This window comes from Chroicocephalus ridibundus, chromosome 16 (assembly GCF_963924245.1).
Source record: "Chroicocephalus ridibundus chromosome 16, bChrRid1.1, whole genome shotgun sequence".
Classification (NCBI taxonomy): Eukaryota; Metazoa; Chordata; class Aves; order Charadriiformes; family Laridae; genus Chroicocephalus; species Chroicocephalus ridibundus.
The window spans coordinates 5,602,332-5,625,803 of NC_086299.1; the positions used below are offsets into that span (position 1 = coordinate 5,602,332).

General features: G+C 47.8%; 2 protein-coding genes across 3 annotated transcripts; one reads left to right on the forward strand and one right to left on the reverse strand.

Annotated features, from left to right (window-relative positions):
* The first annotated feature begins 9 nt into the window (after positions 1-9).
* On the forward strand, positions 10-11,792 carry MTHFR (methylenetetrahydrofolate reductase). Of its 2 annotated transcripts, none has more exons than XM_063353679.1 (12): positions 10-144; positions 2,784-3,035; positions 4,101-4,339; positions 4,656-4,766; positions 4,943-5,136; positions 5,624-5,874; positions 6,632-6,766; positions 7,078-7,258; positions 7,651-7,833; positions 9,202-9,303; positions 9,536-9,655; positions 10,186-11,792. In XM_063353679.1, exons 2-12 carry the CDS (start codon positions 2,794-2,796, stop codon positions 10,381-10,383), a joined length of 1,956 nt encoding a protein of 651 aa, XP_063209749.1. In that variant the 5' UTR covers positions 10-144; positions 2,784-2,793; the 3' UTR covers positions 10,384-11,792. The 2 variants fall into 2 exon arrangements, with proteins under 2 accessions (XP_063209749.1, XP_063209750.1); XM_063353680.1 differs by lacking the exon at positions 10-144 and adding an exon at positions 3,142-3,198 and having other exon boundaries at positions 2,905-3,035.
* Positions 11,793-12,071: 279 nt separating this feature from the next.
* Positions 12,072-23,060, reverse strand: C16H1orf167 (chromosome 16 C1orf167 homolog). Its single transcript, XM_063353863.1, has 16 exons — positions 22,986-23,060; positions 22,433-22,616; positions 21,821-22,002; positions 21,307-21,493; positions 20,926-21,148; positions 20,178-20,353; positions 19,932-20,028; positions 19,379-19,521; positions 18,658-18,866; positions 17,833-17,977; positions 15,354-15,621; positions 14,671-14,779; positions 14,221-14,449; positions 13,977-14,112; positions 13,108-13,218; positions 12,072-12,386 (listed from the first exon to the last, which is right to left on the reverse strand). Exons 1-16 carry the CDS (start codon positions 22,999-23,001, stop codon positions 12,327-12,329), a joined length of 2,475 nt encoding a protein of 824 aa, XP_063209933.1. The 5' UTR covers positions 23,002-23,060; the 3' UTR covers positions 12,072-12,326.
* Between the last annotated feature and the right edge of the window lie 412 nt (positions 23,061-23,472).

Here is a 23,472-nt window from a genome sequence, read left to right on the forward strand (position 1 = left end):
CCGCCGGCGCTGGAGCGGCGGTGGCGGCGCCATGTCGGAGAAGGGCAAGCGCGGGGCCCCACGTGACCCGCCCCGCCCCGCCCGGCCTTAAAGCGGCGCGGGCTGGGGCCGCTCGCGATGCGCAGCGCCTGGCACCGCCGGCAGGTGAGCGGGGTCCCGGGAGGGGGGGCCCGATCCCCGCCCCCGCCGCCCGGGGGGCCCCGCGGTGGGCCGAGCCCCCCACGCCGAGCCCGGGCTGCCCGCCAGCTGCTTCAGGCCGAGCCGAGCCGAGCCGAGCCGAGCTGAGCTGAGCCGAGCCGCGCCGCGCTCCGCTCCCGGCGGGTTCAGCTGAGGTGAAGGAGCGATCGGGCTGCCACTTGGTCCCTGCGTGGCCCCGAGCCCGCTGCGATGGTCCCCGAGACCTGGATCTCCGGGGACCCCCCCCCAGCGCTGCTGGCGCCCCTTCTTCCCCGGCAGCCTACGGGGGTGCCGGCCTCTCCCCCCCTCCCCGGGCCCGTTCCCAACGGCCTCTCCGCTGGCCAGGCGGTAGATCCAGCCGCGGGCCCCTTGTCTGCCAGCCCTATGCCATGGCCCAGGACAGCAAAGCCCTGGCAAGTCCCTCGCAGGCGTGCATGCCCCATGTGAAGAGTGGGTCTGCGCGGCCGAGTTTAGGTGGCGGGGTAAAACTAAGCTTCGGAGGATACAGACCTCCACACTGTGTGTGGGGTGCGAAATCAGGCCTGGAAGCGGTAAAAATCCCCTGCAGTGAAGCAAACGGGCACCACCGGCATCACATAAACACAACAGGCGCTCCATGGCGATCAGCGTCGATGTGCTGGGCCACAGATGTGAGCTCTACAGTGTGGTAGAGACAGAGGCGCAGGAGTGCTGACACAACAGAGCTGACGTGTGTTTAAGATTGTCTCATTTTGCAACTGGTTTTGTTGTTTACAAGACTTTTTTTTCTTTGCAATAACCACAAGCTTCTGCTAGCAGATCTGTGATGCATCTGATGGTAAGGAAACTGCTCCAAATGCTGCATGTAGACAAAATTTAAGTGGGGCTTTTCTCCTGTCTTTGTGGTTCAAGATTGCCAGTAAGATAAGGACCAGTCCTCAACAACGAGTCTCATCCTATAGAGACGTAACCCTTCCCTTGCGATGGGTGTTAAATCTCAGGTGGCAAAACAGCGTTCCTTTGATTTGATTTCACTACGATGCTGTGGGCTGCTTGCAAGAAGTGAGAGATCGGGAGCTGACTACACGTGATCTTGCGCTGCTAGCTTGATCACCAGCATATGCTTTGGGATAATTCTCCCAGATTAGTGCCACGCGGATGCCAGGGAAAGCCCTTGGAGAGAGCTTGGTCAGGGCTGTTACTGTGCACCCTGTTGCTTTTGCTTCACTTGTCAATAGGTCGGTGCTGCTGACTTTTACCATGGCCCGCTATGTTGGTACACAAGAGATTTAAGGCTCCCAGCTCCTCTTGGCAGCAGGCAGCCTGCGCTCCTTTCTCATATTTCCTGCCAGCTGGAGAGGTCCCCAGGTGGTAAAAGTAGACTTTCTCCCAAAGGCTTTTGCTTGATTGGCAACTCAGTGTAAACAGTAGAAGATAAGTTCAAAGTCTTCTTGGATGACCTAAACCCACAGAGTTTTTGATAAGGACAAAGTGTGCATGAGCTCTCACAACCCTTCCCTCCAAAACAGGCTCCAGCACTATGTCATGCTCAGACAACATGCTGCTTCCCTGGGATCACATTCAGTTTTGGCAGGTACATACGCAAATAATGCAGATGCTAATTTTACGGCAGCTCATCTTTTATTATCTGTAATCACTATCTAATTTTAAAGGCATTGGGTGAAACGCTTTGGGGAGCTAGGTGGAGTTGGGCATCCTAGACCTGCTTGTACCACTTCCTTTCTGTGAAGTCGAATGAGCACTGCTGATAATATTACGAGGCAGGGAGAAGGGGGCGGTCTCTGCTGACCTTGTTTCCAAGCAGCTACAGTTGGTGAGGAAAGGAACATGAACAGCATCTCTGGTAAAGGAGAGAGCTGAGTGTGTGCAGTGGTATTGGTGTAGGGGACAGTTGTCTATGGAGATGGTGTGTCTTGTGGATGAAGGCTAATGGTTAGAAATGCAACTGTCTGATGCCAGCAAAGACAAAACAAAGGATGGTATTTGTGGGGATGGCCTGATCAGAGGGGATTCTTCACTTTTTTTCTGACATAGGAACACTTTGCATTCTTGCATACCTGCCCTCTCGGCACTTGCTCTCCTACCCTCACTATAAAGAAGCACTGCCTTTTGGGAACAAAATGAATGGAAACTCTGAAGATGGATACAGTCCAAGAAGCAGCTGCTGTAGGAAAAATAAATAAATAAATAAGTCTGGTGGCATGTCAAGCCTAAGGCCACAAGATCAAAGAGGCCTTCACTTGATGTATGTGGGTATCATGGCTTGCTCAGCTGTAGTCAGGGCAAAAGTGATGTTGACCTGACTTTTCTGAGAATAAAATTTGACCCAGCAGGCACAGAAGAGCTGCATCAAAGCAGCACGAAGCCATCTGCTGTATTATTTCTCTCAGCACTACCTAAACACATGGTTTTTATTGTGTTTTCACCAGATCCCCCACTACAGCTGATCGTGAGGGCTGGGAAAAGGGACCACTTGATGATGATTAACACTGGGTCTTGGCACAGGCTGCTTCTTCATCATCATCTGCCCACCCCAACTGTAACTGCTGCTTGCTGAGATCTGTCCCCTCTCTTGTACCCACTGTGCTCCTGTTCCCCTCCTCCAGAGAGCTCACCATGGTCAATGAGACCCAGCATACCTGCAGTGCCAGTTCCAGCTCCAAGTCTGATGGTGGCAGCAGTAGTGGGAGCGAAAGCTCCAAGGACAGCTCACGCTGTTCCACCCCTGTCCTCGACGCTGACCGTCATGAGCGACTGCGGGAGAAGATGCGCCGACGGCAGGACTCTGGAGACAAGTGGTTCTCCTTGGAGTTCTTCCCTCCACGCACAGCCAATGCTGCTGTCAATCTCATCTCCAGGTGAGGGCTGCAGGGTGGGAAAGGGGAGAGATGAAGTGTCTTTGGTGGAGGGCTGGGAAATAGCTAATGAGGCAGGCTCTGCCCCATGCTCTGTCTCCCCTTCCAGGTGACGAAGCAGGTAGTGGGGCTGTGCTTTCCTGCTGAGGAGGGTAATGGACACCAGGTAACTTGTCTTCCTTGGAGGCCCTGAAGAGTTAAGTGTCATGGTGGGGTTACTGAGGGGGCCAGTCTGTTTCCCCTCTCCCATGCTCTGTGAAGATGGAGCAACCCCACTGTCATGCTCTGGGGCTGAATTGGGGACAATAGAGCAGAAAAGGAGCTATTAAAAGCAGAGAATAGTAATTGATGCCCAAGTCTCTGGAACAGACACGTCCACTTGTTTTCAGAATCATCCAGCCTCTATAGTTTGTGCTTCTATTACTGAGGACTACAGTTTTAGCCTCTGAAATAAGTGTCTCCAGAGCTAAAGCTTATCCTGGAGCCTAGTAGGGAGCCCCAGGAGCCACCGTGTACTCACCTGGAGGAGAACAGGGAGTTTCATAATTTTTTTTGTAACTTGTATGCCAGAGCCAGCTTTACTTTAAACAGAATGGCCTGTTCCATCCCAGAGCAGGAGAGAGACAAGTTAGGGGAGCCTTTATTTCTTCTATTAGGCACACTTGGGAACACAACAGAGATCTGGTCCATCTTTTCATATTTGTGGCCTCTACAGTTAAAACTGGGAACAGAGGGTTGCAGCATAGTCTCCCATCTGAAAAGGAACGGGACTTGCATTGCTCTCTGTCAGAAGACATCAGTCTAATAGAGCGTGCTGGGAGGAAGTTTATTCTGCAGAGAACAATCTTCTTCAAAGAGATTGTAAGCTCCTCCTCATACAGCCTTAAAGGATGACTTTCCTTATTTACATTGGCCACTCACTAGTTGAGCCCTTTTCTTGGTCTCTCCTGCTGCTGTCATCCAAGCTCTCTCTGCCTGTTGCTGGCATTTCAGCAGCGAGCAAGATATCCCAGGCATGGAGAGGGGAGCTGGCGACCTGGTAGGCTAATGCAGCTCTAAAATCCACAGGTTTGACCGCATGGGAGCGGGTGGTCCACTCTTCATTGATGTGACGTGGCACCCTGCAGGGGACCCAGGATCTGACAAGGAAACCTCTTCCATGATTATTGCCAATACTGCAGTCAACTACTGTGGCCTGGAGACCATCCTGCACATGACATGCTGCAATCAGACCAAGGATGACATCACAGGGCATCTGCAGAAGGCCAAACGTCTGGGGTTGAAGAACATCATGGCATTGCGTGGAGGTGAATCCTTTTGTCCTGTGATGTGTAGGGCTGAGGTTGTATTTTGCTGTTGGGTTCAACTCCAGGGCAAAAATGGGAGAAGTGAGATTTAGAGGGTCATTCTGCTGCAGGAATTAAAAGCTTAGACTGCCTTTTACCTGATCCATTTGTTATCAGTCTTTCCAGCCCAAGGGTAGACAAAAGCAGTCCATGGGTACGATTGCAAACTTGGAGGTTTCATCTTGTCTTCCTTTTGATAGCAAGAGGTTTTTACAGCAGTAGCAGATCTGAGTCCAGCAAACAGTTGGAGTGAGCTGTGGATTTGTTCTCTTTTCAGATCCTGCTGGTGAGGAGTGGGAGGAAGAAGTAGATGGCTTCAACTATGCTGTTGACCTGGTTAAGCACATTCGCAATGAATTTGATGATTACTTTGACATCTGTGTGGCAGGTAAATGCCCTTCATTGCAGAATGCGGGGTAGGGTCTGAGATGAGGAAATCAGCTCAGCAGTCCTTCTCTGGACCTGGGCCGTAAGTGACAGCACAATCGGATTGGCTACTTCCTAATTTCCAGGGTGTTGCCCTGACCACCAGGTTTCACTTTTTTTTTCCTTTACCCCCCAAAGGCTACCCCAAGGGTCATCCTGAGGCAGAGAGCTATGAGGCAGACCTGAGGCACCTGAAGGAGAAAGTCTTTGCTGGGGCAGACTTCATCATTACGCAGCTTTTCTTCCGATCAGAAACCTTTCTCAAGTTCATGAAGGACTGTCAAGCCATTGGCATCACCTGCCCCATTATTCCTGGCATCTTCCCCATACAGGTGAAATCCAGTAATTCTGGTTCGGGGAGGGAATGAGGATCCAGGATGTGTTTGTGGGTAAGGGCCTGAGAGAGGTCTGTAAATATCCTCCACAAAATTTCTGGGAAGTGAGTGTGCTAAACGTGATAAATCTGTACGTAGTTTGCCAAATTAAATTCTTAGGCATAAGAATTTAAAATCTTAGGCATATTCTTAGGTAATAATAAGTTTAAAAGGCTTTCTGTGCCCACATGGCAGAAAGGGATATAAAGGACAATGGTCTACCAGTCCTAAGGTGTTAGTCACCACTGTCCGCATGCTGGGCTCAGGCAACATGGGAAGAAGTCACCTAAAGTGACATGACCAGGACTGCGTTACCATCCTAGAGATGGTGCCTAAGCATAGAATCCAGGAGCCCCAATTCTAAATCTCCTGCCACAAAATAGAGATCAAGTACCTGTGTTACTGGGATGTTTGAAAAATGAAAATCCCCTGCATCCTCATCCAGGGTTACCACTCCCTGCGCCAGCTGGTGAAGCTCTCCAAGCTGGAAGTGCCTCAAGAAATCAAAGATGTGATTGAACCTATCAAGGACAATGATGCAGCCATCCGGAACTATGGGGTGGAGCTGGCAGTGTCTATGTGCCGGGAACTGTTGGATAGTGGCATGGTGCATGGGCTCCATTTTTATACCCTCAATCGGGAAGTAGCTACTACTGAAGTCCTTAAGCGCCTGGGCATCTGGAAGGAGGACCCAAGGTGAGCAGAATATGCTGGCTTCTGTTAGTTCCTCTTTTACATATCTTCATCCCATCTACTGAAGGCTCAAGCAATGGAGGGGCTAGCACCTCTCCTCTGTTGCTTTTATATTTATTTTTTTTTTAAGCAACTTTCTGCATTTAGAATTTTACCCTTCCAGCAGGTCTTGGACAAAAGCTGGGAGGAATAGAGGGGACAGCTAAAGGAGGAATTAATTTTAGTCAAGTGTCTTTAAAGTAGCCTGTTCTGGAACTTTAAAAACCTAAACTCTTAGAGCTGCCACTTAGAAGAAACATGTTTTTTGAGGTCTGTCATAACCTCTCTTATAGGCTAGGTGCTATGTAAGCACCTGCTGTGGATTTCTAGGGTTCTGTGCAGCTGATAAAGGGAACATAGACTTCTCTCTGAGTCCACATGCTTCAGCATAGACAAGAGGAAGCAAAGGAAAATGGGTAGCTATTTTTTCTTGTTAAAAATAGCTTCACACAGTGCTTTTCCCTTACCACCATCCAATTTCAGCCATCAGTCCAGTACTTAACTATTTAATGGACACCTCCCGAGCATCCTTTGAGGGAACTGAGCGGGAAAAGATTTTCCACAAAGGAAGAAGAGTTTTCTGTCCTACTTCTTGAGAAACAGAAGTCTTCTCAGCCCCTGTTACTTGCTCTCCCCAGAGGCAAAGTTCTCAGGGGAAGGTGTTCCAGCCTGTAGTGGAAACTCAGCAGAGTAACTGTTAACATCTGCTCCTCCTGTGCAGGCGGCCTCTGCCCTGGGCAGTCAGCGCTCACCCCAAGAGAAGAGTTGAAGATGTTCGGCCAATCTTCTGGGCCTCTAGGCCAAAGAGTTACATCTATCGAACTCAAGAATGGGACGATTTCCCCAATGGCCGATGGTAAGCTGTCAGCCTGCAGTGACACTAAGGTAGAGGTGTGGCATGAAAGCCTCCTTCAGAGTTGGTCTCTGTCATTAGTGGGTGTCCTGGGCACGCTTTGGGCTTGACAAGACAGGTGGCTTCTTAACAAAGTGGTCCTCCGTTGCCTGGATTTGAATGATGTGAGGTGAATGGCACCAAGATGTTGAGGAATTTGGTCTCTAGGTGGATTTCACTGGATACTTCTCTTCCTGGGTGGCTGTCTTCCTGCATCACCAAATCAGCTTATCTTCCTCAGTGGCCTGTTAATCCTGTGTCTGCTCCCCTTACAGGGGTAACTCCTCCTCTCCAGCCTTTGGGGAACTGAAGGACTATTATCTCTTCTATCTGAAGAGCAAGTCTCCCCGGGAGGAGCTCCTGAAGATGTGGGGAGAAGAGCTGACTGGTGAGGAAAGCGTCTTTGAGGTGTTCACATGTTACATCACCGGAGAACCCAACAAGAACGGGCACAAGGTGAGTGATGGCCCAGGAAGGGATGGTCAGCGTGGCACAGACAACAGTGTGTATTTGCGCTTGCTCCTGGTACCACATTGTTGTTCTAAACAAGAATTGGCACTTCCCTATCCAAAATGACTTGCTGAGATAATGGCTGAAGAGAATCCAACAGCCAGAGTTAGGGTTCAACATAAAAGAAAAGCTGCTACAGTGTGACAGGACCAGCACTGATAGGCTTCAGCAGTCATTTTTAGGGTTCAGGATATCCTGGCCCTTGAACCAAACATAGGAATTTTGTCCTGAAGCAGGTGTGTTTGAGACCATTAGGGACTTCTGAGATCCTTCAACATCCAGGTGGTAACAAAAGGGTGGTTACATCCATTGTGAGCCATCTTTTCTCCTCACGGTAGGTTACGTGTATGCCTTGGAATGACGACCCTCTTGCTACCGAAACCAACCTTCTGAAGGAACAGCTGGAGAAGGTTAACAGACGAGGAATCCTCACCATCAACTCCCAGCCAAACATCAATGGCAAACCATCCACAGACCCCATTGTAGGCTGGGGGCCCAGTGGGGGTTACGTCTTCCAAAAGGTACTGTGCAACTCTGGGCTAGGCAGCAAAGAGTTATGACCCAGTTTGGTCTCTGTTAGGTAGCGGGGTCCTAGGCTTTCACCCAGATAATCCTGCCTGCTCCTTATCTTAATGTCTTCTTGCTGAGATGAGCCAAAGCTCCTTTGGTGTCTTAAGAGACAGATTATGTCATCTCTATGGCTTACTTCATAGCTGTTTTCTCCCACCTCTAAACATCTATTGAACATCTATAGAGTTTCTTGTTTTTACTCTCGGCTAGTAATTATTAGTAACTTCTTCCTAAAGCAGGGCTATGAAGTTTTAGATACAAACACACACCTGCCCACTGCATCTGATCCCATTCAGTAGTGCAGGAAACAGCCATTTTTTTCATAAAATAGGAATCAATGAAGTAGTATCTCTACCACCCAGCTTCCCATGGTAATAACTGGGCAGTTGAAAATTCCAGCTGCGAAGTTTCTTCTCTGCCCTGCAAGCAGTCTTATTTCCCATGCCTGCCTCCTACCGTCAAGCATTTTCAGGCCCTAGAGCCTTGCCACTAATGGCTGTGATAGGAATCTCCCATCAAGGTAAGTGCCAAGCAAGTGGCTCATATTAGGAAACAAAGCAGCCTTGTTCAAAAGGGATCCAAACCGCTAAAGCCATGAGACTAGCAGATGGCAAATGCAGTTATGTTTTCAAAGGAAAAAATTCCCCCGAGGTGAAGGGAAATCCATCATCTCACACAATAGCCAGGAAATGGGGGGAGGGGAAGCAGTTGTTGGGAGCAGCCAAGCACAGAGCAGTGGTAGATGGAGCAAGTACAGAATTAGGTTGTATAAGCACAGGGGGAGAATTGTGAACAAAAGATGAGGACGGGGAATGGTAGGGTGCTGGGAGAGTCCAGCTGAGACCCCTGACTTCTGTTCCCACCAGACTGGGCTGCCTTGGCAGGACATGGCTGTTTATGGGGTACCACATAGAACACAGGTCCAGCTCAGGCCTCTTCCCAGCACTCTACTCCAGCACAGGCTGCTTCCCAGGCACAGCAGTTGTGGCTACGCTGTCTGGAGCTTATTCCAGCCTGTCTGTTTACGTGGGGAAAAAACCAGGGAGGCTGTAGATTTCCTGACCTGGCTGCTCCTGGCCTGTTACCTCTGCTCTCCCCAATTTATTTATTTTTTTCCCCCCAGATCTCTTGCTGATTTGCTCTGCCATTTGCTCAAGCCTCCTCTATAGTACATCTTTCCAGGAGTAGACGTACAAGTCTTAGGCTGCCTGGTTTCTAAGCAGCACAGACTGTACAGCTGTTCTCCTGTTGCCTGTATGTGTCCCAGCCCTACCATGGGTAAAGGCTCTTACTCTCTTTCCCCTTCTCCATCCCCGCAGGCATACCTAGAGTTCTTCACCTCCAGCGAGATCGTCACAGCACTGCTCAAAGTGCTGAAGAAGTACGAGCTGCGAGTGAACTACCACATTGTGAATGTCAAGGTAGGCTGCTGTTTACCAGACACTTTCCTTTCACCACCTTGGGAGAGAGGAAAATGTTCAGATATCACTATGAACAAAGTGGGACAAAGTGGGGCTGATAAAGGGAAGGGAAAGCTGTGATATCCAGCAGCTGTCTGATCTCTTAACAAGGAAAGGAGAGGGTCAGTGCACTTGTTCCAACTCAGTCCTTCCTTCAGCAATTGCTTTAGAAAGGTTTTCCTTCCTTTGGCAGGGCCAGAATATCACCAATGCTCCAGATCTGCAACCCAATGCTGTCACCTGGGGCATCTTCCCAGGCAGAGAGATCATCCAGCCCACTGTAGTGGATCCTGTAAGCTTCCTCTCCTGGAAGGTGAGTCCTCCCTCCTGCTGGATACATTGCTGGGATGTCCTGGAAGTTCAGAGTGTCAGGCTTGGTTATAGTCTCGCAGCTGAGTACAGTTCTGATATTAGCTTGCAGAGGTCCAGATGTTGCTCCTCCTGTTCCCTCAGCGTAAGGAGAGCTTTGCTCTGGCCAGAGCTCTTCACAGACACCAAGTGCCCAGTAACTGGAGGCTTGGGAGCTACCACTGTCACTGTACTGGCCCCCAGAGCTCTGGGCAGTAGCTCTCCCTCCCCTCTTACACGCACAGGGGCAGTATTGAGCCATTTTACCGCAAATGGGTCTCGTTTCAGCTCTGAACATTGTGTTCAGGGCACTTCCCGCTGACTGGAAAGCACCAGGCTACTCGCTCAGCTCTTGCAATGTTTACTGAGAGGAAACAAGCCACAGGCTAACCAGCCACATGCCTGGCCATCCTAAATAAGGTAATATGAAAATGGAGCTCTGTAACATTTGCATTACACCACTGCCAACATTTTTTTTTTTTTTTTTCTTGGCAGGATGAGGCCTTTGCACTGTGGATTGAGCAATGGGCTAAACTCTATGAAGAGGAGTCACCCTCTCGCATGATCATCCAGTACATCCATGACAATTACTACTTGGTCAACCTGGTGGACAATGACTTCCCACTCGAAAACTGTCTCTGGCAGGTTGTAGATGATACTTTTGAGCTGTTGAACTCCCCAACTCTGCAGTGAAAATTCCTCTTCTAATCCCTTACTTCCCCGTTCCGTCCATTGACTGCGGAGAGAGAAAAAGCAGCTCCTGTGCCAATGGAGGACCACACACTCCTGCACCCAGTGCCCAGGCTAGCGCTCTGATCTACCCACACTACATGCTCTTCTGCCCAACAGAAAGGCTCCCTGACCTCTTCTCACTGAACAATAGCCAGAACTACCTGAACCTCTGAGCTGAGGCTCCAGACTGAGCTTAAAGGCCAGCTCTGCAGGATGAAGAGGTGCTAATCATGACTATGTTGATTACACTAACAGGCGAACTCTTACGCATCAATGTGATAAAACTCAGTGGTATTGGTAACTTTCTTATGCCAGAAATGCTGCCTTGGGGGCAGAAACACTCCTGTCAACAGTGCCTATGCTAGGAGACTATTTCAGCAGTTACCAACCCTCAAAAGAAGATCAAGTTGCTTTTATATTGCACTCCTAAGATGTATTTTGTCATAACTGACCATATCAGGCTCTTTTGCACTCTCTCCAGAAGAAGGTTCAAGTTTTCTCCCTTTATTATATTTCCTCTTTTCTTTTTAGTAGGAATCACACTATTTCTTAGACTAAGTACAATAAAATACCCAAATACAAATGTCTCTTGTACTAAGCCCTACTCTTGTAAGTAGCAAAGACTCATGTTATTTGCAAACTACTCAGCCTGGGACAAGGGAAAGTTTTAAGAAAAGCAATTATTCATGGGGCAATTCTGCCTTCACTTTCAACACATGCCCTAAGTATAGACAAAGCTCCACAATAGAACAAAGAAAGCTTAAATCCTAGAATTTACCAAAAGCAACCAGCTACAACCTTTAGTTTAATTCTGCAAGGTTACAGGAGTTGTGGTGGTCCTTTTCCAGTGGAAAGATAGCCTGTCTTTCCTGACCTGATGACTTACCAGCCTTAGGCCCCACAGCACTGAAATAAGGGCTTGGGGGAGCTATGCAGGCTGCTTTGTGTACTTAACAATCCCGAAAAGCTACCACAGGCTAGGAAAACAAGACCTTGGGGCAGTTCCCAGTGGGATTTTGAGATCCCTGCCATGCTGTGAGCATCTCTTTCAAACAAGCAAGGAAGAAAAGCCTCTTCCAGATTCTTCAGACCCTCTCATTACAGCTGTCTGAGACTGGGCTCATATATCCAGGGTAATTACAGGGCATCAATCACAGAAGCAAGTAATGGGAAGGTTGGGGGTCAGACACGCCTGTCTTGCCTCAGCAAAGCTTTTGGTGCTCAGCTGTTCCCAGCAGGTTTCTTCATCCCTAGCCCATTCAGCACAGAAAGGAACCAGCAGGAAGCAGTCAAGAGGTTGGCCACCCACTGAAAGGCTTAATGAAGAGCTGATGGACCTAGACAGGGGGAGGAGGTGTGATCCATGTGGGAATCCCCCCCAGGGGAAGAGCCAAATCTAAAAATAAAGACCTGTGTTTGCACCTACGATGGACAGTCCAGACTTTGGAATCAACAGGATGAAGCTTCCACAGGCAGGCTCCTGCTCATCTCTTTAAGACTGATGTATTTGCTTACTCCCCTGTGTGACACTCAACTCCTGTCCAGGAAAAAACGTTCAGTAAAGGGAGAGCCTATAACATGGTTTTTTGACCTTTAATCAGAACTCCAGCAAAATCAGCATCCAGAGGAGAACAGAACGCAACCTCACAACAAAAGGGAATCATTTCTCAATTTTTGCCTCTAGGGGAGTAGGCTATCAGTCCTTTAAAGAGGACCTTTCACTAGGTACCATCTCTTCCTGGTTGTCCCTTGGCTATCAGGCTTCTGGCCAGCAGCACTGCTTTTATCACGTGAGCAGAGCGTTCGTTTTCTTGATTGTGCAGGACCAGCTCTTTGTTGTGACAGCCAGCTGTATCCTCCACGTGTCCTGAAATGAGCAGCAGCTGCAGGCAGGCCCCTACCATTCAGCAGTGTCCTTTGTCCTTGAGCTGGAATGCTGTTAGCTGGCGCCACCTTCCAAAGGCCTTAAATAGTAAAGTGGAAAAATCAAATACTCAGGTTACCCTTGAGGGGTTGCAGCCACCCTCACAGTATCCCTAAACAAAACAAAGCTTTTCCTCTATGCCAGCTGCCTCACCATTCACTTATTGGCTACAGGAACATAGGGGAGACAGGGAAGGGCTCTGAGTGAAGTGTGGAGTACAAATCAAAGTGTGAAAAGAAAGACCAATGCCCCCTCTGCCCGCTAGTTTCAGTACTTGCTCTCATCCCATTAAAGGAGGACCTAATCCTGCATGGATCTTTGGGAGGCAGGCCGAGGAGCAAACTGGCTATTTGAGCTCTAAGCCTTTGCCTGCTCACTCAGATTTATGGCAATTTGCCTGTCCCTGGGTGCAAGTCAGCACAGTCCCCCTGCACCAATGTGGAGCCTGTTTCTTCCCTGAGTGGGCTCTTGAGATGCAGGGGATTAGTGGATTAACATCTCTGATAACACTGGGGCAGGGGCACATGGCAGGGAAATTGACTGCTGAAACAAAGCTTTGAAAAACACCCAAAGGTGAACCCATATAAAGCTGGAAGCTGTTTCCCCTTGTTATGGGCAAGTTCCATACCTTGATGTATTCAACTTCTCCCTAAGCAAGTGCCTCGTGCAGGGAGAGAGATACAGGGAACACCAGTTGTCCCTTTGGGGTGCTTTTTTGGTCTACTGAGGTCCACAGAATTAAAGCAGTCATAAATGTTTACCTGAGACAGTAGGCTCCTGGCTTCCTCCTCCACAAAATTCTGCACCACACAGCTTTGTAAATGTCGTCGCCTCCACACCCTCCAGGCCTTTTCTATCAGCCGCTGCTGGTCCTGCCAGGGAAAGAGGCAGCACGCAGATTTGTTGGGCTCTGGCAGGCAAGCTACCCCACTTCCCTCTAGTTCCACCTTGCTTCCAGCTGCCTTCCCCGGTCCTTCTTGAACAACTTTGCTTTGGTAACAAACAAAGCTGACTACTAGCAAGGCTCTTGCTGTTTTCCTGCAAATATTGTAGCTAATTAAGTCACAGGACCCTGGGGCAAGGAGAGTGCCCCATCGGTGCTCCGGCACAGCTCCTCAGGGACTATGGATGCGCTTGCTATGCGTGCCTCATCTTGTCCCATGGGCAGGTCAGAGCACATCTCACACAGCTAATGCCCAGGAAGCCAGACAGAACATGGGTCAGTTCCATAGATGGCTAAGGTCTGAGCAGGATGGGAGGCCAAATGACAGCCCTTGGTAGGCTGCAGACACCAGGGGGATGTATCAGGAACACAGATGAGGACGCAGATTGTAATACTTGCTCTGAACTTTTTGCACAGGTTACAGGCAATCTTTACAAATCATCCTGTCTCAGATTCCCATCTGTAAGATGGGGCAAAGCACAACTAAATATGTTGATGTGCCAGTCTTCCATGATGGCATTTCAAAGAGAAAGATGGAAAAAGTAGCCACAGCAGCAAACCGGGATTTCCGGTGCACACTGGTACTTGTTAAATCCCCAGGTCTCATCTGCCAGGATGTATGTGAGGCCGGAAGCAGAGCAGGCTTGCCCAGTAACAGCCATCAGGGTGGCAGTACCAGATACTCACCAACACCTGAGCCAGTATCACCACCCTGCTGGCTTCTTTCCACTGATGCCATCCCCTCGCCAGACAGCGTAGTCTCCTGTCATGCTGGTGCTGGTGAAGTATCACCGTGTGATGCCACAACCTCAGATACTTCCTCCTATAGGCAAGAGGGGAAAATAAGCTTTATCTGCCCAACAGCCCTACAAGAGAGTCCTTCCCTGATGGCAGCAACAAGAGGAAACCCAGAGCCCTCCACTCCACTTACCCAAGCCACTTCTCCCTCTCCTCCAAGTCCGTCTCTAGTTTGTTCTCCTGGATCCTTGCATGTGCAGGAAAGGGTCCTACCACACCAGGTCGCTCTACCAGGTGAGGGAGCAGCAGCCTTTCGGCCCTGTTTTGGTTTCTGTAGATCATCAGCCAGCAGTGAATGGCACTGGGAAAAAGCCCAAGAGGGACAGCTGTCGCTGAACCCTTTTCTCTGCCTCTTCGGCTTTCTAAGAAAGAAAAGAGGAATCACATAGGAGCTAATCTTGGAGCTAGAGAGGGAGAGATCAGAGCTGCTATGAGCCCTTAGTCCTTTGGCTCCTGAACACAGAAGCAACCCACAGTCAGAGTTCGGCCGTCATCTGGCTGGCAAACACTACCCCCCTTCCCTCTTCACTCACACTCCCCACATGGCCCCATGAAAGGAAGAGAGGAGGGGGCATCTTCTTACTCATGGACCATGACAGAGACATCTTCCTGCTCTTCCTAGCACCTATCAGGGTACTGCACTGCCGTGAGCACTGGGAAAAGGCAGCTGCTTTTGTCCAGTAGTTGCAGGCCTGCAAATAGAAATAACACAGCTGCAGCCAAGGCTAAACACAATGCACACAGAGAGCACACACACAAACTAGCCCTAGAGATACATTTATGTTCATATCCCTGCAGGTAGTTTAATGTGCTAGACCCCAGGCTGAAAACTGCACAGATGAGATCCCAGCAGGACTGACTCAGCCCTTCCAAATCAATCGACCTCTTTGTGGTTTGCTAGCTGAAAGTCTTTTGAAAAAAGCTGCAACTCTGACAGCTCGCTCTGCTCTGCAGGGACAGTGATTATCCCATCTCATCTTTGAGCAGAGAGGAAGGAGTGCTCCTGTCTCTCTGGTCAAAATGTCCCTATTCCTTGTTGCTATGCTCCAGATGGTTGCTGCAATCAGTGCCAGATTATGGTGATGAAGTTGCGTGCACAATCTGTAAAGAATTTCAAGGCAGGGACTAAGCAGTCAGCATGAGTCAAACCAGGTTTTTATACAAGCCTTGTCACTGTGTCTCAGTGCCTAGTGACTCACTGAGGTCTTCACGAGAGAACAGGCAATTAAGAATAACTGTCTCACAGGGACCTTCATCTTTTCTTACCTGTTTTACAGTAGCCACAGATCCCAGGCGCAGGGCTTGCCGTCCTCTTGAGGCCAATCGCCAGCGGTGACAGGCTTTACCCTGAGAGGGTTCCTGCCACTTGTGGTTTTTCTCTCCCGGCACCTGCTGTTCAGCTCTCAGGAATTTCACCCTCCACTCAGTAAAGCTCACAACTAGGAGACGGTGCTCTCTGACCCTTTTAAAATGAGAGAGGGCTTCATACTCCCTCAGTCTACAAGCAGTGACCTGGGCCCAGGTGATTAGGCACCTGAAAAACAAGCACAGAAAAGCAGCGGATGCCTAAAGTCACATTTCCATGTCAGCACCGAACAGTCTACAGACCAAATTCCACCTTCTCATCCCACCCTGCAGTGTCACACCTAAGCGGTCAATGCAAGTGAAAGAGCATTCAGCAAGAAAAAATGCTGTTCTTATTATTCCTTCTGCAATCAGCATTTATATATGTTTCTCCGTATTACTTATTTTTCCAGTGCCCTGTCCTTGGGAGATACCTCCTCACTTCAGTTCAGACTCCTCACTACACTTTCTTTCCGCTAAAAACTTGCCCTCAGTTTACTGAGGCCTCTGCAAACTGAATGCAATATTATACTATGTTCTTCCTTTGCATACAAAACACATGCTTTGCCTAGGCTGCCCTGCCGCTACACATAGTGGATGCCTCAAAAAAAGAAAGGAATTAAATAAGTCACTCTTCAGTCTTCCTCTGTGCCAGGGGCTGACCTTTGGGATGACGAGTGAGGAAAAGCTTTTTCCTTATGGGATGAGAATAAAACTGCTAAAATCTCCTTCAGTGTGGAATCCAGCAGACTCCTTAAGTCTGTTTGCTGCAGAACCAGGCTGCATTTTAGACAGCGCCTGTTGTCAAGATTCAGCTTTTTTTTTCTTGACTGTCAAACTAAGGGCCTGCATATATGGGATGTGAATGTCTCTTTATGGAGACAATTTTATTTCAAAAAAATCAATGTCTACAGGAGTTACTATTAACAGCACAGTAAATCTGCACCCAGAATAATCTCTCTATATCTTGCAGGCTGACGCAGAGGAGGCCAGTCTTCCTCTGCAACCCCAGAAGCCAATCTGCTTTTAACTCCTGGCTTATCCTTTTGGTTTCTTGTTCCACTTGGACTTCCATTATGCAAATCACCCCACTGCACCATAGGGCAGAGGTGTAAATATCTTCTGCCTGGCAGGCTTTTCTGAAGATCAAGAGAATCTATTGCAGGTTATCCTAGCATGAAAAACGCCCCCCTCAGAAGAGACAGGGCTCAGCCCGTACCATATCCAGGTGAGAAATTAGAAGCGCTCCCTCATCAAAGGAAAACTCAGAAGGAAGATTAATGGTGGAGACAGACTCTCCAGGAAGGAGCAACATTAAGGACTTCTTGCAAACACTCTCCCCACTAGGGTGCCACCACACAGATTGATTTGCAGAAGAAGATGCAATTGGGTGGGGGGAGTGCAGAGCCTAAGCATCACGCCACTAAGGTTTGACTGGGTTTTTAGTTGCTCTTTCCTCTGCAGATCTTTGTCTCCTCTCAGCCTGAACCTGCAATTGGAAAGGAAATCTGCTAGGGCCAAACCTGCCTTAAATGAATCCTTGGCATAAATAATCTTAATCATTCTTATCCTCCTGAATTAGCTCAGAGAACCATGTGAACAATTCCTGGTTCACCGCAGATGGACACTTTGCTGCGTTTCAAGCTGACAGTAGCCTCATACAACAAAAACCACAAACAAAACGGATTTCAATGAGAAAGCTACTCAACAACAGCTAAGAGGAAAAAAAAGTTGTTAATGATTGGCAGCAGACACCTTGCTCTTCAGATTAAATTCTTGTGTTTTTAGGATCTGCACTCTAATGTAAGACTCCAAAACATACTATAGCTTCACCTATATCGTAACTAACACCGAGACGAATTGAATATTGTGGTTCTCCCTTCACAGGCTTTACTGAATATTGCTTTTCTGCAAGAATATATTGAACTCAATTTTTCACATTAGTTTAAATTAAAATCAACACGCTGTGCCCAGAATATAAAAGATTTAGGTTTTTAAACATCAGATCTCTGTAAGACCTCTGCCCAGTATTCCTTTCAGCAAATACTCAATAATGCCAGTGGAAACAAAGCTTTCACTTTTTTAAACTCCACAAATTTGTTTGCATCTCCGTTGCTTAGTTTACAAATACCATACCGCATAACTAAGACTAAACAGAAGTTCTGGAAAGAAGAGAATTTTTGAATGAGAAAAACGAGATGAGGAGTGTGAGACTATGGATAACAGACCCCTTAATGTAGGAGCACCCCCAGGGAAGCATTGCTACAGAACCTCCATTTACACACAAGTTAGCTGTACTTTCAAACCCAGTCTCTGGTCTGAATACACTGGATTCTCTACTACATAAATTGCTCTTCACTCAAAGATTCCCTCAGCAATGCTTTGAGGGCAGGAAACAAACCTGTGCAGGAGAAGACGTTCCCAGAATAAAGCAGCATATTTCTGCTTCCTTGTTTGGCAATACCATGTCTGCAGGACCAACCTCTTCTTCTCCCGGCAGCTGTGCTGAGCCCATCGCTGCTGCAGGTCTCTCACCGCACGCTTCCCTGAGAGAACACAAAAGCTTGCCAAACAGAGCCCAATAATTTTATTTCCAATCGCAGAGTCCAGACAAGAGCAATAACACATCTGCTGCAAATACCAAATGGGACCAGACTTTCTAAGATATCCCATCATCTCTTTAACAGCTGAAGAGACTTTTCATATCACCTTGTAGTTTTTTGTCTACAAGGCAGTGCAACCTTCTTTTATTTTCCCCTGCCCTTCCCCAAGCCAGGGATCACAGATCACTTCCACTCTCATCTGCAAGGTGGTTTTCCATCAAAAATTGGGAGCGTTCCTTCCCTGGCACAGTGTTAGCACTTAAAGCACGTGGAATCCCTTGAGGGACTGCTAAACAGCCGCAAAAGATACACCCTGCTCCCACTGAAGCAAAGGCCAACTGCTGGGGCTGTTCAAGCTTGAAATGCTGCATTTGAACTCCATTTAAGTCCTCAGCTGCTAAAATGCACTGCTTGAACACTTCTTCGGCAGTGCAGGTAAAGTGAGATCTACCCTTTTTCCAATCAGCTGCCAAAGGAGCGTCTCCCCTAGCATAAAGCACTACAAAACAGCAGGGCACGTGTCCTGCTTGTAACCACAAGAAGTGGGACTTTCTCCATCCCAACCATTCCCACAGCATCCTCTCCTACAGACACAAGTGCTGCTGTAGGATGGGGTAACTCACGTTGCCAGCAGGAATGCCAACGCCACAGAGCATCAGCAGTCATCTGGTGAATGTGACACCTGAATCTCCGGTCAGCTTCCACTTTTTGGGCCAGTCTCTTCTTCCACAGGCTGAAAGCCACCTGGCAGCAATGAACTCGATGTTTTAGAGCTGCTGCTGCTTTTCGGTTCTTATTTTCTATGACCCAGTGGTGCCAGCTGAGAAAGGCGCTGAGAAAGACAAAGGTCGTTGCACTAACTGTAGGAACAACTCGCACAGACGCACACCCTTGTAACTGAAACTTTAACAATAAACATACACATGAGGGAGTTTAGGAAATACATCTGATCTGTTAACATACTTTCCCCATTAAATGTCAGGGAAAATCATGGACAGGGTAAGTTGTTGTGAGTAAGGTGTTCTGTCCTGAGTGTGCCAAGCTTGTTCTTCAACTTCGGAATGAGTAGACAGCAAGGCCAGTCTAGTGGAGACAAAGTTACCAGGGCTTGTTATCAGCAGTCCTAGGCTTGCTCTAATTTGTGAGGCACCCAATCAAACCAGAAATGATTGTTTTCAGATCTAGTAATTTCGAAGCAGGAAAAAAAACACAAAATAATGGGCTGCAAAACTCACACTGAAGACAGAAAAAGATAGCTATAGGAAGAATTTTTTTTTTTTTAAAAAGCAAACGTAGAGCTCTCGACAGTACCTTTAGGTAACTTCTGGAAAGCACAATACCTACCGAGACAGCTGAATGAGCTTGCAGTACTGCTGGGCCTTTACAAGTTGCTGAGTCCGAGTTGACCAGACAATGAAGTACCTCTGCAGGCAGCATTTCTCTGCTTGGTGCCAGCAACTCTTCACCTCCTTGTCAAAACTGCAGTCCTGTAATCCAGAAAAGCAAAAAAGGGCCTTGAACTGCTGCTGTAACACAGTCACTCCATGCAGCTCAGCCCTTTCTCCTTGCCGCTGTGACTTCTATGATTGCCTAACTCCCTATTGCTAACCCGCACACACCACATGAACACCCAGACATGATGGTCTAACATAGCCCTTTTAAATCCTTGACGCATGGCCAATTTCCAACTCAGCTGGCAAATGGTAGGCAAGAGTTACCCTGAGAAATGCCTTAATCTCACAAACCTTCTGTCTGAGAAAGAAGAGAGAATAACAAAGAGAGAACAGCAGTGAGACCTTCCATACGCTGACACTGAAACCCAAAGGCTCTTCGCTAAATTGTGCTATGCAGAAGACACTTGTACATTTAGATGCATCACAGCACTTTCCAGCCTTACCTCTTCCCATGTAGAGTAACTGGTGAGAGGCTGGACATTATCCTCTGGACTCTGCAGTGCCAAAGACTGGAATTGACCTCCCACAAACCAATTTCTTCTGCAAGACAAAAATGTCAGGGGAAAAGGGAAAGAAAGAAGAGGGTAAAGCATCTGGAAGGGTGCCGTGAGATGACATGAGAGACTACCCAGAAGGAAGGAATTCAGCCAGACCAAACCAGCATCCCAAGGAACCAGTCTCCAACTCACCCAGTACTCCGTGGAGGAAAGGAGGCCTGCAAGTACAGCTCCCCACCCAGCTCAGCTGGCAGCTCTGCACATTGGTGTAGTTGCAGGAAAGAACTGTAATACGGCATGTGTGCGACATCCTCAGCAGTAAGAACAGAGGAGAAGCTCTGCTGGCTGCTGTCACTAAAACTGTATTGCTGCAGGTATGAAGAACATGCTGTAAGGTGTCCTGACAATGAAATCACTTAGCTAACAGTTCCAACCATGCCACTTACTCCTCTTTTTGGCAAGGATTCAGGGAAATCCAGTATGCATCCAAAAGAAGCTGCAGGCTAGCAAGTACAGCTATGGACTGCAAACATATAAATGATGGGAAAGTAATTTCTATACTAGTTATTTCTATACTGAATAGTTATACAGCTATTTCTATACTGAGAAAAGGGGAAACAGGTATATACACTTTCTCAGTGATGACGCTTTTTGTACCTCATCCCTTTCACCACAAACACAAGCAAGTGCACAAGAGAACCTCACTAGCTCAGCACTTCCCCATATCACTAAATGATGAACCAGGAAGGGCGCAGAGAAGTGACTTTACGATTTCTGATTACATTTAAACACCAGGACCCTATGGGCTCAGTGCCCTTCCAGCCTAAATACTAAGCGCAGTTTGCTGATGACAATATCATGTTGAAGCAGAAATTTCCCCCCCCAAAATCACAGCAATTCAATATCTCAGAGCAGTCTGGATGTATCAAGACCTCCTCACCTTTTCCAATGAGCTCTGAGAGGCTAGAGTAGCTGGAGCACTGCTGTCAAAGCCAGAAGATGTTGAGAGGTCTTCAGAAAAGAGCATGGCAAGAGGCTCTTCACAGACAGTCCCGTGCGAGTGCTTAGGACTTTGTTCAATTGTCTTCAGCATGAGAAACTTTTGGTGCCATAATTTCAGAGCTTCTCTGAGTCTACACTGCTCCAAAGTCTGAGAGAAAGAACTGAGACAGAAGATATTGAGACAGCAAAGTGATTGAAAAGGGATACCAGAGGGGGATACTAGTACAGACATGATGGATGATAGATAGTAAAAGGGGTTCTTCCAGAAGGACACTACTAATGAGGGCAGGACTCCAGGAACTGGCTCTTCTTCACTCACTCAGCTCTGTGATGCTCGCACAGTCTTGCTTTCCACAGCAGATATACTCTCTGGAGCTTCACCTTTTGGCAGATGTCATCAAGAGAGTAGCCCATTTTCTCCAGAAACCGTCTCTGTACAGTCCACAATGGCTGATCTTCATGCCTCTTTGTTGCAGTCTTGTCAGTTACTGAGCTTATAACAGGTCCTTAACCAGTTACAGAGAGTGACAAGAGACAACGTTTGTCAGAAGGCATTCCTAAGAAACTCAGCCCAGCCCAGTCCTCAAAATGCTTCTTTTCAACAAGGCTTAAGACTTCCTGCTAGGTTTATGAAACAGAGCAACAAATCTCCCTGTCAGATTCACTGACACGTCCAGAACAACTAGTCCTCCACCCACTCTGGCTTGTTAGTACCATGTATCATCTGAGCCTCTCTGTTATTGGGTTGTTTTCAGCTGTTTCTCACCATAAAAGGAGGAAGGAGCTTAAGCCCCTCCAAATCTTAGATTCTGCACAGACCCCAAGCTGCTCACCATAATGCCGCCTCCATTGTAGGAGAAAGAAATTCGCCATTGCCTGCTTATCACCTTCTCTGACCTGCAGCATCTGAACCCACTGCTGGAAGTATTTCCTCAGTGATACTGCTCTGAGATGGCCTAGGTTACACCTGTGAAGTGCCTTCTGCTCAACAGTCTCCTTCCATGCACTGAAGCACCTGAGAATACCAAAGGAAAATAAAACCACGTGAAGAGTGTACAAGTCTCCTCCTGAGACTGGGTTTATTTCAGGAAAAACAGACAGAAGTTGTCATCTTCTGAGCTTCTATTTGTTTATTTCATTAAAAAGCCACCGTGACACTTAGAGCACTGCAGCACCGTGGGTGCTCTCGGGTTTGGTCTTTCCGAACATCAAATGTCAGGACCAAAAATCTTTGGCAGCGCACAGGAGGCAAGTCATAACACCTCTGGCCACAGCAGTTCATTTTCATGTTTCTACCCCTACTTTAATCTTTATTAATTCCTAAAACAAAAGAATAGATGTCTCTAAGATGGAATAACACGTCACTGTCTGGGTTGGCTCTGTCATTCCTTGGACTTTCACAGTGAACAGACTTTCCATATGAAAAATAGACCTTATCAACTTACTGGGAGACCAAGTTTCTTTGGATCCGAGTTCTTAGTGCTAAAATCTGTTCCATTTCCAAACATCGGGAACGCCACAGCCAGAAAATGTTTCTTAGCTTCTTCTTTTCCAGCAGAGCCTGGGCTTCCAAAAGCCTGTCTTCCTCTTTGCTCAGTAGCTCCTTCTGCAGGCGCCACAGTCTGAAAGCTGCTGTGTTGCAAGGCAGAAAGAGATTGACAGGAAGAAAAAGAACTTAGAAGAACTTCGAACTTAAGTGTCACACAGCAAACATCTCCTGGCTGAACTCCATCTGTCTGAGAAAGGGCACTTAAGGGAGACAGCTCACATTGCTGGAGCAACAGCATTTGCTGCAACTGAATTAATAGAAGGAACAAGGCAAAAAGGCTATGACACGGTGAGCAGGCCACCCTCCACCATCACAGATGCTGGCCCAGCTATTTGCGGGATTAGGTTCTGGAAGAGTCAGGTCAAAGTAACAACTAGACACAAACCAAGAAATATGGTGAAACGGTAATTACCTCCAAGCTGTTACAAGGCTATGGAACATGTGCTTACCAGCTAGCCGTCTCATGTCTCTAATTGCTTGAGCTCTCCAATAGAACTCATTTCCACTCTGCTTACGATGAAGTTGTGCCCACAGTCCTCCCTCCACCCTGAAAAGAGTCACAAGCATGCTTTAACATCCATCCATCCAAAGAGGCACTCACAGAACAGAATCCATAGCCTCCCTTTTTCCCTAGGTAGCTCTCTGTTTTTGTCGGGACCTGTTCTTCCGCCTTCAGAATCAGAAGGCACAACAAAAGGTATTTCTTCTGACACTTCTGTCCTGCTAGAGACTGTAGCATTGCCTCACTCCAATCTCATTTTGGCTTGTATCACGTATGCAGGTGATAGCTGAACTCAAGAAATAGTACAGGAGTATTTCTGTCAGACACTCAAATCAGACTGAAAACACCAGTGCAAAGAAGCTCTGGAATGGGATTGTTTCGTTCTTAAAACTAAGTTGCAGTGCTTATCTGCAGCAATACATCCAAGGACCTGG

Coding starts and splice junctions, on each gene's coding strand:
- MTHFR (XM_063353679.1), top strand. CDS start 2,794: ATGGTCAATGAGACCCAGCATACCTGCAGTGCCAGTTCCAGCTCCAAG. Junction 7,834..9,201: donor GGGGTTACGTCTTCCAAAAG/GTACTGTGCAAC, acceptor CCATCCCCGCAG/GCATACCTAGAGTTCTTCAC. Junction 9,304..9,535: donor ACCACATTGTGAATGTCAAG/GTAGGCTGCTGT, acceptor TTCCTTTGGCAG/GGCCAGAATATCACCAATGC.
- C16H1orf167 (XM_063353863.1), bottom strand. Junction 18,867..19,378: donor AAGCTCATTCAGCTGTCTCG/GTAGGTATTGTG, acceptor TGTCTTTCTCAG/CGCCTTTCTCAGCTGGCACC. Junction 14,450..14,670: donor GTCTCTGTCATGGTCCATGA/GTAAGAAGATGC, acceptor TTTCTTTCTTAG/AAAGCCGAAGAGGCAGAGAA.